The sequence below is a fragment of the Notechis scutatus genome, chromosome 3 (genome assembly GCF_049901735.1).
Source record: "Notechis scutatus isolate UNSWTSFEM ecotype Mainland chromosome 3, rNotScu1.2, whole genome shotgun sequence".
Lineage (NCBI taxonomy): Eukaryota > Metazoa > Chordata > Lepidosauria > Squamata > Elapidae > Notechis > Notechis scutatus.
The window spans coordinates 195,636,195-195,653,492 of NC_142011.1; the positions used below are offsets into that span (position 1 = coordinate 195,636,195).

General features: G+C 41.6%; 1 protein-coding gene across 1 annotated transcript in view; it reads right to left on the reverse strand.

The window, feature by feature from the left end:
• FAM91A1 (family with sequence similarity 91 member A1) overlaps positions 1 to 17,298 on the reverse strand; it is a 41,015-nt gene that overhangs the window by 12,387 nt on the left and 11,330 nt on the right. Inside the window, exons 8-16 of the mRNA XM_026679104.2 lie at positions 14,679 to 14,741; positions 12,604 to 12,710; positions 10,697 to 10,735; positions 10,450 to 10,562; positions 8,098 to 8,216; positions 6,579 to 6,691; positions 6,281 to 6,367; positions 4,336 to 4,468; positions 739 to 887 (exon numbers count right to left, since the gene is read on the reverse strand). Of these exons, the coding sequence (XP_026534889.1) occupies positions 739 to 887; positions 4,336 to 4,468; positions 6,281 to 6,367; positions 6,579 to 6,691; positions 8,098 to 8,216; positions 10,450 to 10,562; positions 10,697 to 10,735; positions 12,604 to 12,710; positions 14,679 to 14,741 (923 nt within the window). The remainder of the gene's footprint in view (positions 1 to 738; positions 888 to 4,335; positions 4,469 to 6,280; positions 6,368 to 6,578; positions 6,692 to 8,097; positions 8,217 to 10,449; positions 10,563 to 10,696; positions 10,736 to 12,603; positions 12,711 to 14,678; positions 14,742 to 17,298) is intronic.

The window sequence follows — 17,298 nt, forward strand, 5'->3', positions numbered from 1 at the left end:
TTCAATTTAAAGCAAAAAGTCCAGAAGCAGAAACAAAACTAGAAAGATTCTTCTCTTGGATTAAAACAGTCAATTTCACCATCTGACAACTGCATCATCTTTAACATCCCTTCTTCCATTGTGGGAATTAGTCCTATATTCCAACAGTTTTGTTTTCAACATGACTTTTGGAAATGTTATCTATTAAAAAACACAAAATATGCTCATCGTGTAAAAAATTTCAAAACATTTTAAATCTTAGAGCTTCCAATCTGAAAAAAAAAATCACTCAAAAGATAATAAAAGATTTCTCATAGTAAACACACAGGATTTGACGCTTCCTGTGCATTTATTACGAGAGATCTTTTAGTATCTCTTGGGTATATTTGGAAGCTCTAAATCAGATTTTTAAAGTGTGTATGTTTTTTAAAAATAGAAACATTGTAGATTTTTATAAATGGCTATGAATAGTTGTGGGGGATTTTTTTTTTTTAAAAAAAAGACAGAATAGGCCTTTAAATACATAATAAAAAAATGGCAAGGTCAAGCTACAAATACAGCACAACACAACACAATGCCATATAAATTTAAAAAGTATTTTGTTTCTCAACCCATTCAGACTTTCATGAGAAACTTTGAACAAGTTGTGAAACAAAACACTTTTAAAATTTACTTAGCATTGTGTTGTGCTGTACTTTGTAGCTTGACCTTGCCATTTTTTAAAAAAAGAAATGTATTTATTTAAAGGATCTTGCTTACCTGGGGAGTGCAGCTGCTGGTAGGTCGAATTTCATTGGTGAGGGGTGCCATGGAGACAAGCAGGGTGTAGTTTTTGTTCAAAACTCTGCTGCAGGTGGCAGGATCCAAGCCAAGCAAGCTTTCGCAGCGTAGTAAATCCAGAGGGAAACCTACGTTAACAATGCCAAAGACACTTGGAATACAGATAGCAAACAGACATGTGTACAAGTGAAAAAGGGGGCAGAGGGAAAGGGAAAGGAAAGATACAAATTTAGATGGTCTCTCTTCCTCAGGATCTGAGTACTTGGGTTTTGTTTTTTTTAAAGAACATCACTAGGGAGATTTGGAATAGGTAAGGAGATTTCTTGGTGAACAAACTACAGGTAGTCCTCGACTTATGACCACAATTGAGCCCAAATGTTAAGTGAGACATTTGTTAAGTGAAATTCGTCCCATTTTACCATCTTTCTTGCCACAGTTGTTAAGTGAATCACTGTAGTTGTTAAATTAGTGGCACGGTTGTTAAGTGAATCTGGTTTCCCCATTGGCTTTGCTTGTCAGAAGGTTGCAGAAGGGGATATAACATGACCCCAGGACACTGCAACCGTCATAAATGTGGGTCAACTATCAAGTGTCTGAATTTTGATCATGTGACCATGGAAAAATGCTACAATGGCCATAAGTGTGAAAAATGGTCATAAGTCACTTTTTTCAATGCCGTTGTAACTTTAAACAGTTGCCAAATGAATTGTTCTCAGTCAAGGATTACCTGTATAAATTCTTAGACCCTTTTTGCTTGCCTCAGCTAACCCAAAAGCGCTTGAACAGTTTATGATCATCATTTCGTGTTGCATGGGATATTTTGGATTTCCTTTACAAAAAGATGGGAACGGCTGGGTCAAGTATAAAAAGCAACACCTAACCAAAACAGGTGCTAAGGACAACAAAACACCCTACCCAAACACACACTCACCAAATAAGAGATATGATAATAGTGCCTACATTATTCTGAACACATTTTGAATGATTGATTGTTTATGAAAGGAGATACCAAGTTTTTAGCTTCTATAGCGGTGTTTCTTAACCTTAGCAGCTTGAAGATGTTTGGACTTCAACTCCCAGCATGGCTAGGCGTTGAAGTTCTCATGTCTTAAAAATGGCTAAGGTTAAAAAAAAAAAAAGCTATCCTATAGACTGAACACTAAACTGCAATGGAGTAATGACAAGTAGTGATATCCATCAACGCAGTATAGTCTGGCTTGGTTTCTCTAATAGTAGAAATGAGAAAAATGAGAAATAAGCTAAAATGGTACAGACTACAAAAGGGATAGATGGGCAGCAGGTGAAGGGGTTACTAACCCAAAAGGACAGAGAGACCTGATTTAGGCTTGGCAGGAAAAAATGAGAGGCACCGAAATAGATAAATATGGCAAGTGCAAAGTGTATAATGGTGACATGTACGTTTTATAAAAGCATCTAAGGATTCTAAATCATAAAACACACCTTCCAGAGCAAAAGTGATGCCAAGTTGATCCAAAGCATTTAAGCTCTGTGTGAATCTGAGAAATAAAATCTAGACACTCTGTGAGCTGCTCCAGAGATTGCCTTGCAGCCATTCTAAACATGTCCTTCCAAACAACTGGAAGTGATATAAACTTGAACATTATTTGGGGACTTGCTGAAGTTGGGCTACTGGAATGGAAGCCATTCTTCAGCTGGGGGATGAAGAAAACTGGCTGGTTTCATAAAAAACACCAGGGGATCTCTCCCCCTCCCCCCACACGACTTCCTTAGAATCACAGGGCTGGAAGGGACCTTAGAGGTCACTTAGTTGAATCCTCTGCCCACAGCAGGACCTCATTGAGCCTGGACAAATGGCTGTCCAATCTTTTCTTGAAGACCTTCAGTGATGAACCACCTACAACTCCGGGAGGCAAACAGTTCCATGGGTTAAGTGTTCTTTCTGTCAAGGAATTTCTCCTTATTGGATTTCTAGATTTCTCTCTTTGACAAGCTTCCACCACCCATTGCTTCTTGTCTTGCTCTCAAGTGCGTTGGAGGTTAAGTCGATCCCCTCCTCCCTGTGACTGTCATTCAAGTTCTGGAAGGCAGCTACCATGTCACCCTAGTCCTTCTCTTCACTAGGCGAAAGCAGGGGTGTCAAACTCCAGGCCTGGGGGCTGGAACCGACCCACAGGGTGTTTAGATCTGGCTTGCAGGGCGGCCCTGGAAATAGCCAAGGACTGGCTGGATCCGGCCTGCAGCCCTCCCGAGCTCCGTTTTCGCTGGTAGAGGGTTGCAAAAGGCCATCGCAGCCGAAAACAGAGCTTGGGAGCCCATTTTCGCTGGCAAAGCGCTTGGGCCATCACAGGCACCCCCGACACGAGTGATGGCAAGCTGGCCATGCCCACTCTGGCCCCCAGGTCAAACATAATAACCCTGATGTGGCCCTCAGTGAAATCGAGTTTGACACCCCTGGGCTAAATGGTTCCCTTAACCGTTTATTGAACAGTTGAACCTCTAAAATCCCTATCGTCTTTGTTGCTCTTCTCTGCACTCTTTCTAGGGCCGTGTTGGCGAACCTATGGCATGCATGCCGGAAGTGGCACGCAGAGCCACTTCTGCTGGCATGCGAGAGCTCGCCCGGAAGAGCCCAACTGTGCATGCACGCGCGCCACTGCTGCCCGACAGCTGATTGTCGGGTATCTGGCGAGCAAGCGTGGGGGAGCACAGGAGACGTGCGCGCATGCGCAGATGCACAGTGCAGGGGGGAGTCACGCGCGCATGCGCAGAGATGTGCAGCGTGGGGGGAATCACGTGCACATATGCACAGCAGGGGGATCGCATGTGCATCCACAGACGCGCAGTGCGCGTGCGCAGGGGGTGATCTTGTGTGCATGCGCAGGGGGCGTGGAGGGGCCAGCACTTCTGGGTGCCAGCATGTGAGCTCGCGCAATTATCGGCACGGGAGCCGAAAAAGGTTGGCCGCCACTGTTCAAGGGTCTCAGCCTCTTTTTTTTTTTTTTGTTCCATGAAAAATCTTACTTAGGGATTGCAATTTATTCTTAAAACTAAATATAGTTCCCAGAGTAGTTCCACAAACACCTTCCTGCCATTAGAAATTCTTTCAGTCAATGTATGGACAAACCCTAAGCTAAACTAAAGGAGAATATTTGTAGCTCAGGGTTGAAATGAGGGGGTTCTTGGTGTTCTCTGAGCTTGGTGCTTTTCTTGCAGACGTTTCATTACCCTAACTTTGTAACATCATCAGTTACACAATCATTAGTAACATGACGATGTTACCTAGTTTGGGTTAAATCAGCTGCAAGAAAGCAAGCAAACTCAGAGAACACCAAGGACCCCTGAAGAATCTACATCTGGTGGATTTTGTTTCTGCATCATAGTGCTTGAATTCTTTTCTGGCCTTAGTTATATCATATTTCACTCCTTCTGCAATTTTAATACCACACAAAAATTAATATTTAGAATAGAAAAACCACACCAGCAATTCTCTGCTCCCAAATGATATTACCACGTATTTGGAACAGAGCTGCCCGACAAGAAAGTAAGCACTGAAGCACATAAAACAGCAGCTTTCTACAGATGTTTTCACTGTACCATTAGTGGGTTGCTCAGCCTGCGAAACCTGAGCCACGAGGTCCTTATTGTGTCTCAGGAACAGGATCGTGTTTCTCAGGGTAAGAGCGTGATCAAAGTATCTTTGAGCTTCACCCTCTCCTGTACTCTGAACCTGAATAAGAGAAGACAAATATGTACTGTCTACGCAAATGTGGTTGCCACAACAAATCGAATTAAGGCATTACACAACATTCCCAACACAAGGGTTAGGAATATGTCACAGCTGCTTTGATGCTCTGAAGGAAAAAAAAAGAGTATCTATTACATTGGTAGCGATTATATTCCTAGTACTTGGGCAACCTGTACCGTACGAAAAATGGAAGGCAAAATTCAGTACTTTAGTTAATGCTGCTGGATCCATTTTTACGGGTTAGCTTTGGGTGCATATGAATAGCTATATATGATTATGGACAGAAAGCTTACCTATATAAATGGATCCCGATAGAGGAGGTGTGCAAACCTTCTGTTTCCCAGCCTAATTTCAAAGCTCCACTCCAAGAGATCTGTTCAGCCCCCGCCTGCCGCCCCCCCCCGGCCCGCTCGGTTACAGCTCTCTATGCCTCCCCTGCTGCTTTGGAAAGAGAGGGGAGCATGTCAGGAAGACAATGGGTGACTCGGCCACATGCGCTGTGTGGCTTGTCACAGATTATCTCTGATCCTCTGTGACTTGAATAAAAAGCTCATCCCTGCTATATAATAACAACAGCACCTAGACCAGGGCTGTCAAAACTCCAGGCCCGCAGACCAGATGTGTCACATGCTGGCCACACCTGGTTTAGCGAAAGGGGAAAAAGTCCCAATATGTCATGTGACACCCCTGACTTAGACTTATATACCACTTTACAGCCCTCTCTAAGCGGTTTACAGAGTCAGCCAATTGGCCCCAACAATCTGGGTCCTCATTTTACCCACCTCGGAAGGATGGAAGGCTGAGTCAATCTTGAACCTGGTGAGATTCGAACTGCCAAACTGCAGGCAGCCGGCAGTCAGCAGATGTAGCCTGCAGTACTGCACTCTAACCACTGCGCCACCACGGCTCATAAAGTTTAAACCAGTTTTTAAGAAAGTAAGGATGATAGTAGTAAAGAAGAGAAAAATGGAATGATGATAAAAAAAAACCTGATTAACTAAAAGATACAGGTAGTCTTTGAATTATGACAAGAGTTTGTGTTCCTAAGCAGAGACAGTTGTTAAGTGAGTTTTGCCCCATTTTACAACATTTCTTACCACTGCAGTTGTTAAGTTAGTAACACAGTTGTTAAGTGAAATCTGGCTTTCCCATTGACTTCGCTTGTCAAGAGGTCTTAAAAAGTGAACACATGACCCCTGGACACTGCAACTGTCAAAAATACCTGCCAGGTGCCTGAATTTTGATCATGTGACCATGCAGATGATGCAACAATTGTAAGTGTGAAAAAGGGTGACTAGTTACTTTTTTTCAGTGCCGTTGTAACCTTAAATGGTCACTAAATGAATGAAGTCAAGGACTACCTGTAATGAGCAAAGCTTTTTCGTATTTTTTTTGCTAGCAATTCAATTATCCAGGGTTTCAGTTATGTTTGATACAAACCCCCCACACCATGTGCTGAGGTATACTAAGAAAATAAATGGGGGTGGGATAGAGGGAGAATATATTATTGCTTAATATGGGCAATATTATTTCTACATGCCTGTCAACTGGATACAGTACCTCAAGCAGGTTTCTATAATCCTATTAACTGTTCCAAAGTTTTGTAAAGCTTTGTCCAGCAGGGAAAGGAAGAAAGGTCACAGTAGTATGATCTTTGGATTTTGAGGAGTGACTTGTATGCTGTAACTAGAAAGACTTTAATGCAAGACAGAATTCCTGTCACGTTTTGATCACTGCCACAAGAATTGTGCTGTGTAAAAACTCACAGGGGTCAGGGTTGTTGGTTTTTTTTACCTTTTCAAGTTCCACCAGAAAACTGTCCAGTGACTCATCGGACAGTTTTCCTACTTCGAACATGGTGACTGCATGACTTTTCAAATTCTGCAAGACAAAAATGCATCGTTACTCATTTGCAGATATAAAATTAAGAGGTAAAAAGCACCTGGAAGAAGAACATAGATTAAAAAGGCCTCTTGAACGCCATTTGTGATAATCAGTGCTTTAAAACTGATCCACAATCCCGTTTAAAATAAAAGAAATCCAAGGACACGTCGACATCTTGAGTTCAACCAGACTGAGCAAGTTATCTTACCGGCGAAAGATTCCCCATCATTAAAAAGGCAGTCAGAGTTGAATCGAAGAGGAATGCTATCCTCTTTGTGTGTGCAGTAGATAGACTTAAGCTGTTCACACTGGCTGTGTCACCTTGGAAAGCAAAAAATAATAATTAAAAAAATCAATCCAATAGAAAATGAATTCTACCAATCAGAACTGCCTACCCTATTTTTGGACTCACCACCTAGTTGGGGTAGCGTCAAACAGTGTGATGGACAGCTTGCCAAACTGAGCAAATCGCTCTCTACTGCCCTCATCCACCAGCCATTGGGACATGCTCTTAATCAGGGGTCGCCAACCTTGGCAAATTTAAGACTTGTGGACTTCAACTCCCAGAATTCCTCAGGCAGAGAAGCTGACTGGAGTTGAAGTCCACAAGTCTTAAAGTTGCCAAGGCTGGAGACCCCTGCTCTAAATCAGCTGATGTGCTATTATACTGTAGGTTTGTGTCACTCTTGCAATTAAAACCTGAAATACTACACAGAGCTTACAACTTACTTACAACAGTCTACTTACAACCATTCATTTAGTAGCTGTCTGAAGTTGCAAAGGCAATTGTAAAAAGTGACTTGTGACTGATACTCATACTTATGACTGTTACAGCAATCCTATGGTCATGTGTTCAAATTATGGGCACATGGCAACATTTGTGGCATCCTGGCATCATATGATCTCCATTTGCGATCTTGTCTTTCTGACAAGCAAAGTCTTAATAACGGCTTAACAACTATGCTTTTCACTTAACAATTTCAGTGATTCAGTTAACAATCACGGCAAAAAAGGCCCTAAAACTCAACTCACTTAACCACCATCTTGCTTAGAAATGGTCCCAATTGTGGTCGTAAGTCGAGGATTATCTGTATAGTACTTAAGCACCAAACCTGATAGTGAATAAGGCCTTAAGTATCTCAGCATATCTAACAGCCAATGCTCAGGTGCTCTGAAATGCAAATAGGCTGTGAAAAATATCAAGGCAAGAAATTTAATTGACAGAAAATCCTGTGTATCACAATCATAGTATCTGTGAGCAATTCTGACTACATTAGGCAGCCGAGAAACTACATTGGGTGATTTCTTATTTGGGTAAGGTGCCTTGAAGAACCTAACAAAAGCCACATTTCCTTTGGCTTTCAGCTGGAGATAAGACAAGACACATCCTTCCTGCAGATGTAGTGGTTTAGCGTGAGATAAGGATGGAATCTTCACCTTAAAAGAATACAGGGAGATTCATCCACAAAATATAACGTAATCTACTGCGTGGTTTTTTTTTTCTCAATCAGTGGCTCTCACTTCACTGCTAGGTTTTTCCCTTCAATGCCACTTGCACTCCGAGACTGGCATGTCTGAAACAAATCCTTGCAATTCCTGCAGTCAGTGAAAGAATCCCTGCGACACGTTGCCAGCAGAGATCAGAAGATGCCAGGCCTATGAATGAGAGGCATGGAATGGTATGAACTGCAACTAATAAACTAGCAGTCAGCACCTAAATTGCTCACCTTGGTCATCTTGACTGTTGGTATCTGTATCGGTGGCAGAAGAGCCAGCCTCTTGGACAGGACTCCTGCTTTCTCCACTCTCCCAGGATAACAGCATCTTCTGTGGGTCCAGGGTTGTTCTGACAAGGGGGAAAATGTGTCATAGGAAGAGTCTTATTGGATCAGATGACTTCCTAATCTGGAATCTTGTAAGTCAAGCTTCTGCCTCCTGAGGAGTCTACAAACAGGATCTGAAACAGAAGATCCCTCCCGCCGCTGTGCCCCAGCAACTGATCTGAATAACTGAGGTTGTGAAAATAGGCGGAACGGTCATCTCAAAATAGAATAACCATTCTAGAAGTCCACAGGCTCTCGGCAGAGATTTGAGTTATGTTTTTAGGCTCTTACAGTCCCAACGTTCACTATCCGAGCTTCTAGCTTGCTATCACCGAACCCACAGATTAAATTAGACCTCTCTGGGGAACTGGTTTTAATCAGTGAAAAGGAAAAAAAACTCTTTATTTATTTTGTGAAGCGATTCTGTAGAACAAAGTTTTGGAAATGGAAAGATGTAAAGGCGCTTTTTCTTTGTGACAATGAGTGGCAGCCTTTTTAGCTGTGTGTTTGAAAGTTTAAAGAGGCTCCATTGAATTCAAAGGCTTTTATTTGTAGGCGTGTATAGGATTAGACTCTGTACTTTGCTGATTTCACCATAAAATCAAACTGCATCATAAGATCAAACTGCATCAGAACTTTACTAGGAGTTTGCCAAGGACATAAGGTCCTTAAAAAGGAAAGCCCTTTTTTATATGCCCAAGAGATAAAAATTGATGATGCTGGAATGCAATCCATAAGGGTCTGTGATATACTTCTTGCTATGTTTCACGATAAGATTACAGTAAACTAGCCAAGCTTTTCTTTAAAGTGGCAGTTTCTTAATTTTCACCTTACCCAATATTTCATTAGACCACAGGTGTCAAATTTTCCATGTCATGTTGCCATCACGTGATGTTTCGCGACGTTTTTACCATTTGTGGAGCTTGGGTGGGCGTGGCCTGGTTCTGACATATCTGGCCCACGGGCTGCTAGTTTGACACACCTGCGCTAAGGCTCTTGATGTTAGATCTTGGACAACCAGCACGAGAATACGATTTCACTTATGACCACAACTGAGCCCAAAATTTCTGTTGCTAAGCGGGACAGTTGTTAAGTGGGTGTTGCCCTATTTTACAACCTTTCTCACCACAGTTGGTAAGTGAATCACTGCAGTTGTTAGTAACACAGTTAAGTCAAGCTGACTTCCCCACTGACTTTGCTTGTCGGAAGGCTGCAAAAGGGGATCTCATGACTGTCGTAATTCTGAACCAGTTGCCAAGCATCCGAATTCTGATCACGTGACCATGGGGATATTGCAACGGTTGTAAATGTGGAAATGGTCATAAATCGCTTTTTTTCAGTGCCGTTGTACCTTTGAATGGACACTAAATGAAGGGTTTTAAGTCATGGACTACTTGCATTTGAATGGAAAGCATTAAAAAAAAACCTCAGGTAAAAGAATTTGCCAGGAAAGACAGAGCAGCTCCCTGCTATGTTCCTTCTGCAGGCAGGCATCAATATTTTAATTCAGGCAAGGGGGCCTGGGATGGATCACTGGGTTTTCGGTTGATAAAGTAGGAAGGAGGGAAAGAAAGAGAGAGATACCATATTTGGTATTTGCACATGTCGTAATTATATTTCAATGGCATTACTGCATTTAACTTTTATCAGCTAGTTTGTGGGCTGCCTTGAACATCATCTACTGATCTCTTGGTGGAAAAGCAAAATATCAGTCCACCTTTTAGAAATACTTCGATTCCAAACAGTACAGTAGCTTTTGGAAGAATATTTTAGGAATACTTTGATTCCAAAAAGTACAACTACTTTTAGAAGAATATAAAGGTATCACTTGACTGCAATTTAAGGCAACGGTGTCTTTTTTGTGCATCACAGCCATACAGGGCCACTGTACAATCCGGGGGAAAGATATAGCTCATTTTAAAAGTTGGAAATGAGAGCTATTTTTCTACCGCCAAGTTTTCTGAAGCAACTTTTTGCAAATGAGTACAACTCTCATATACATAATCCTCTACACCAGTGTTTTTCAACCTTAGCAACTTTAAGACGCCTGGATTTCAACTCCCAGAATTCTCCAGCCAGCTATCTTAAAGTTGCCAAGTTGAGAAACCTTGCTCTATGCATATTATTGACTATTATCTACTATGATTCTTCAGAACAGCGTTTGGATAAATGCTCAAACACAGAGTAAAACTGAGGTAGGAAGCTGGGAAAATTATCCTCTCTGCTTTCAGTGTAAAATTATATTTTTATACTTACTTTAGCCTGTTTATGGAGGGAACGTTCCGCCAAGATAAATGAAGATTATCCAGGTTTATTACTTGACCCTTTTTATGGGCAAACCCTAGCCGGCAATACATGGAAACAGCATTCTGGAAAAGAAAACAACATCCTTCTATCAGCATGCTGTATTTTAACAATTTTTAGAAAGAGAAAAAGAGAGAGACGTTGAGCAACAGAACAGTTAATCTTTTCTCTTATTTAATTAAATAAAGTGGAGGCCTACCTTTACAAGCGACAAATCAATCTCAAGGACATTTGCTAGCTGAAAAATATACAAAATAAGTAAGGTTTATTGATAATTGTGTTCATATACGTCATTAAAAATGTCACACTTATTCAATGTTGACCATATAAGAGAGCCAAATGACTGAATTATATAATGTTTTCTTGGAATATTTAACATTTCAAATACTATTGTAAATACATTTCCAGTGTTTAGCAGAGGCTTAAGATATCAATACATTCCGCAATGATAAATCTGCAGCACCTTATGGAAAATGCATTCTTACACAATTTCACAATCTCAGCAGCTTTCATGCAATTGGAAGCAGCACAATATATATTTCGAAACCCCTTTGGGCCTAAAGTCCCTTGGCTCAAAATTTGGTTGATAGTCTGATCTAGCATAAATTAGCTTTGTTTGTTAATGTGAAGGCAGATTTCAGAGGAGTAAGTTGAAGTATTTTCAGAGCTACAGTTCATTTTACAGTCATTTCAAGGATTTATGACATGTAGCTAGGAATCTGAGTTAATCATACTTTCTATTGGAAAATGTTTTCCATTAGCACAAAAATGGTGAGGGAGAAGCACCACGTTCTTCTGGTTGTTTTTCCAATTTAGCACAGCGATCTTACACCATCATCTCCATAATTGTTGTGGTTAGCCAGCAGCAGGTGTGGATGGCTGAGGAGAGCGAGGACTCAGATGAGGGGCCAGGACCATTAGGGAGTGGACTGCTGGCTTTAGATATTGTGGGGGCTGGCAGCAGCGATGAGGAAGTTCCCGAGGAGCCTGTGCCAAGTGTGCGTGCGCCCAGGGCTGCTCGCAGGAAAGAGCAGCTGCAGCAGCACGGGCGACTTGGGAGTAAGGCTGCAAGGTAATGGCCCCTCCTTCAAGAAGATAAAAGCCAGCTGTGAATCGGGCGTTCTTTGCAGGAAGCAAAGATGTTTTGAAACTCGAGCCTTGTGGACATTGCAGTATCTTAGTTGGTATTTGAAGACTCTTGTGTTGTAAAATATTTCTAGGTAAACTTATCTGTTATTTTTGGCAGCCTTGCACAGTTTTGGCAAGGCTCATGCTTATCAAAGTTAATTAGTTTGCAGCAGCCTTTTAACCGGGGATTCATAAGAATCATTTAAAGGTTTCTGTTCCCTTTGGTTCGTGTTTGTTTTATTGGGCAAGGGTTTGGGTCAGAACAGTAATAGAGATTGAGTGGGAGATGATGGGAAGGTCACAAACTGGCTCCTCATGAGACTAGTGGCATCAAATGGTTGAGAAGTGTTGTTAAGTGAAACATTTGTTAAGTGAGTTTTGCCCCACTTTACGATCTTTCCTGCCACCGTTGTTAAGTGAATCACTGCACTGATTGTGAAGTGAATCTGGCTTCCCCATTAACTTTGCTTGTCAGAAGGTCGCAAAAAGACGATCACATGACCCCTTGTCACTGCAACCATCATAAATATGAACCCGCCGCCAAGCATCTGAATTTTGATCACAGGATTATGGGGATGCTGGAAAGGTTGAAACTGTGAAAAACGGCCATAATTCACTTTTTTTCAGTGCCGTTGTAACTTTGAACGGTCACTAAACAGACCATTGTAACTCGAGGACTATTTGTACTGAGGACTAAAAGGCTGCGTCTGTCTGCAGTCCTGGGAGAACTGTTGCCAACCCACTACAACAACCAATTGTTTGTTTGTTTGTTTGTTTATATTTTCACAATTTATATTTATATGGTTGCTCATTTCATCCATGGGACTCTGGACAGCTACAGGAATTAAAATTCACTACAATATAAATTGAGGAAAAATCAAATAAAAAATCTAAATAAGTAGAAGCTTCTGAGCACTGATTTCTCGCCTCAGATAAAAGCGTTGATTTATCACCTCAGCGAAGTATTGAAAGACTTACCTCTGCGACATTTGTGTGTTCGTCTATAGAAACAAATATCTTGTACAGCAGAGTTTCAAAATAATCTCCCTGCACTCTGTTCATAACAAATCCTTCCAGTGGTGGCACTGAAAAGAAAAGCTATGTTTTTAAGGATATTGTTAGGTAGAAAAAAGAAATGCCGTTTTAATCAAAGAAAGAATACACAATAGAATTCCTGCTTCTGTCTCAGAAGAGAAATTGGCCTTTCATAAGTGAATGAGATACAGACTTACACTTATTTTTCTACTTCTGCATTACCACATACAGGTGGTCCTTGACTTACAACCATAGTGAAGCCCCACTTTTCTATTGCTAAGTGAGGCAGTTATTGAGTTTTGCCCCATTTTCCCACCTCTCTTCCTACAGTTGTTAAGTGAATGACTTCAGTTGTGACATTAGTAACATGGTTGTTAAGTGAATCTGGCTTTCCCATTGACTTTGATTGTCAGAAGGTTGCAAAAGGGGATCATATGACCCTGGGATGTTTTAACCGCCAAAAATACATGCTGGTTGCCAAGTGCCCGAATTTTGATCGCATGACCACGGGGATGCTGCACCGGTCATTAAGTGTGAAAAACAACCATAATTCACTTTTTGCATTGTTGTAACTTTGAACGGTCACTAAATGAACAGTTGTAAGCTGAGAATCATCTCTATGAAATGCATAAATGGGACATATCCATCACACATATACTGTGTGTCAGGATTCCAGCAATTACCCTAATTAAATCATGATTCTAGAGCCAAACTTCAAGAAACTTCAAAGGATTTATTACAGGCGACATACTGGCACTGCCCTGTATGAAGCCAACTCTGGCATACGTAATTTACACTCATCTGTGACCTTGTTTTTCCTCTCCCCCCTGGGTGTCTCATAAACCAGATTCTCCAATTGAGCACGTTCATGGGCTGGGTGTCATCATCCACGTTCTCCAATTAAATCTATTTGCGGGCAAAAGCTCCGGTATTTTAGTTACAATCTTTTAAAGATAAGAGTTGGAATGTACGTTTGCTTTCAAACTGCTGCACTGCTCCTCCAGATTTCCTTCCTCCCTCTTCCCTTTTTTTATGGCAACTACTAAAACAGGCATAGGAATGTTTTATAAGTTGACAGTAAGGCTTTTCAACATGAAAATTCTCATGTAAGATTCCTGTACAATTGTTGCCCTTGGACTTTATTGGTTTTTTTTATTACTGATAATGATAATGAAGCAAATGCATTTGCTCAGTTTTTTTCTTTAGCTTACAAATAGGCTAGGAAGAAGATATAGGGTGAAGGGTAATGAAATAATATATGGTTGGAACAAGCACTGTTTCCTCCTTCTAACTATGACTTAGGATCGGTCAACAAAAGCTAAATTATGGAATATGCAGCAATATCAAAGTAAGTGTTTTGGCAGGCAATGAAACTGAAATCTGGAATTCAGCATCATTATGTCATTAAACCATTAAGTCAACGGTCTACAGCAGGGGTTCCTGGGCTGTGGTCCCTTTGGAACCCGGCCCCATATGCATGTGGGGGCGCATGCTTGCGTGTCAAATTTTTCAACTTTCAATTTCCAAACGTTAAAGGTGCTCAAAGGTTGTGACACGCCTTGGGGATTGTAAAGGTATTTTGGTTTCTTTAATATAATTTAGATGTGCTTGATAAGTAACTACCTGAATATAACTTTTTAAAAATTTTGTTTCATGCTGCATAGCTCCACTTGCACAAGCAACAGGTGAGTGCACGGAAGCATCCCCTCCCCCCCCCCCCGCCAGTCTGCAAAGCCAGAAATAATGGAGACCGCTGGTCTATTGAGATTCTCAGTCATCCATGTCATGACTGTCCCAAAGGTGCTTTTTCAAAAGGCAACTTGACTTTGTTCTTCCTTGAAGATGTTTTGCTTCTCATCCAAGAAGCTTCTTCAGTTCTGACAGTTTCTTCAAGGAAAAACAAAGTCAAGTTGCCTTTTGAAAAAGCACCTTTGGGATATTAAGTCAGTTAAACTATTATATGTTTAATTGTATCAATGTCCTGAACAGGTGTTTTTTTTTTAAAAAGTTACACTTACCTGCTATGCAACTGTCATCGGATATTGGTACATCAAGGTAGATAAACCCCTTATTATATAAGCCTAGGGATACAAAAAAAGAACCCCATTATTGTAACAGATTCTCATGCAGTGTCTTCAATTTGTTGTGCTGAGAAACAAAGAACGTGAGACAGAGTTCAGAAAATGGTACATGGAATACTGACAGTTATGTCCACATTTTCCTCTAATTCTAATTAAACCCAGTTGCTGTTTTGAAAATTAACCCAAATTGCTACATGCATGGCACAGTACTGGATAAAAGTGCTAGTAAGACAGGATACATCGATGGCACAGACTTGAGAGACATAAAACTCATTCTCTAAAGCAGCCTTCTTAACTTTGGCAACTTTAGGATATCTGGGTTCTGAGACCTCTTAAAGTTAACTTTAAGAATTTTTTGAGTTGAAATGCAAACATCTTAAAGTTGCCAAGGTTGAGAAACATGGCTCTAAAGTATCCTTCCTTAACATGATTCTTTCTTCAAGACTGAAATTAATGGACTAGGAAACATGGGCACACACACACACACACACAATTATGCACAAACACACAATGTAAGCATGTTGCTTTTTCGATGAGAGATTTCCTTTGAACATATTCAGATGAAAGTTCCAAAACAAAAGCAGCTGGGAAATTACAGTATAATTACAATTTTATCCTTATGCAATATTTGCTTAAAATATGATTCACTAAAATCCAAATCCATCTCTGAACAAGAATTAAATGTACATGTATGTAATGAATTACATGTACTTTTATTGTACATTAAACATACATTTCATAACTCTGTTCTCTGAAGAGCTTGGGGAAAAAAGACATTTTAGCTGAAGAAGTATCTGCAGTGAAACCTTGCTGTAACAGACCAGTAGACAGGAGTTATGTCCATTATTTCCAAATGCCTGTTAAATTGTCAATTATGTTATTTGCGGCAATTTACAATGTTATGTCCATTTGCATAATGATCTCATTTAGGGTTAATGATATTATTATGCCAATTGCCAGAAATGATGTGAAATTAATATAAATTTAATTTCCTTCAGGAGGATGCCTGGATAGAAATTTGGTTAACTGCATTCAAAATCCACTTAAATTGGTTTTGTTAAAATGTGGTTTCACTGTTTATCAATTGTCACACATAATTATGCTAAAATCTCAAGTGTTATAAAAAATAATTTGTTGGTTTTGTGTGATGCTCAAATATTTCAGACAGATTACATTTTGCAACTAAATTCCAGCAGCATGATTCAGATGATTGAGACACTTATTCCATGAGCTGGAAGAGTTTTTTTTAATTATTAAGGCTATTTGCAAATATGGCACAGCAAAACTATTTTCTAAATTGAAGGGAAATCCCAAATAATACCTGACCAAGCACTGGGATCAGCTGTTCTAACAAAGATACAGAATAACAGACTTATAAGGGATCTCAGAGGTCTTCTAGTCCAACCCCCTGCTCAGACAGGAAACTCTATATCATTTCAGACAAATGGCTGTCCCATCTCTTCTTAAAAACCACCAGTGTTGGAGCATCTACATCATCTGGAGACAAGTCATTCCAAGGATTAATTGTTCTAATTATCAGGAAATTTCTCCTTAGTTCTAGGTTGCTTCTCTCAATTCATTTTCATTCATTGTTTCTTGTTGGCATTCAGGTGCTTTGGAGAATAGGGTGAACATCTCTTCTTTGTGGCAGCCCCTTAGATATTGGAAGACTGCTATCATGTCACCCCCTAGTCCAGGGGTGGGCAAACTACGGCCCGGGGCCACATCCGCCCGTTGGTCTGTCCAATGCGGCCCGCCCTGAAAAAAATCACTGCCATTGGTCTGTCCAATCCGGCCCGCCCTGAAAAAAATCGCTGGGTGTGGCGTATTGCCCTGTGCCGCGTGGCCCCCAAAGCTGCAAAACAGTGCGGAGCGCTCTCGGGTAGGAAAGAAAAGAACTTTGCAAAGGCCTTGGCTGGGAGTTCGAAATCACCTTCGAGTGCGACCTCTCCGAAGGTGAGTCCCCGCCGATCCCCTTTTTTTTCCGGGGCTTCCAGGCTTAAACTTTGCAAAGGCAAAGCTTGCAGGCTGGAGCGTCTTCCCGCCGAGGAGCGGGAAAGGTTCCACCGGCGGGCGGGCGGGCTGCTTGGAGCCACCTAAAGCTAGGCCGCTGCTGGTGGAGCCTTGCCCTGCCTTGGTGCCCGTTTCCCGGCTCGGCGGTCCTGCTCGGGCGGCACTTTAAAGCCTGCTCCCAGCACCCGAGCAACTTCCCAGCAACTTTTGGCTTCTTTTTAACTCGCGGGCGGCAGGCATGATATTCCGCTCTGAAAAAAATCGGGCCGGCCAAAGAGACCCCCGCTGCGCGCCCGGGAATGCCCGCTGCTTTCCTCGCCGGGGCCAGGCAGCGGCGTGTTGCACGGAGGCTGGTCTGTGGCTGGCCCAGCTCCCTTTTCCTGCCGCTCAGCGGCCTCCGCTCGCACCGCCCGGGCTCCGCTCAGGTATCCGGCTGGGGCTGTCAGGAGTTGCTACCGCCAGCGCAGCTCCACGCGACTCCGGTCCCCGTTGCCTCGGGAAGGAAAGGCAAAACCAGGAGCCGCTGCTGCGTTGCAAAGCACCA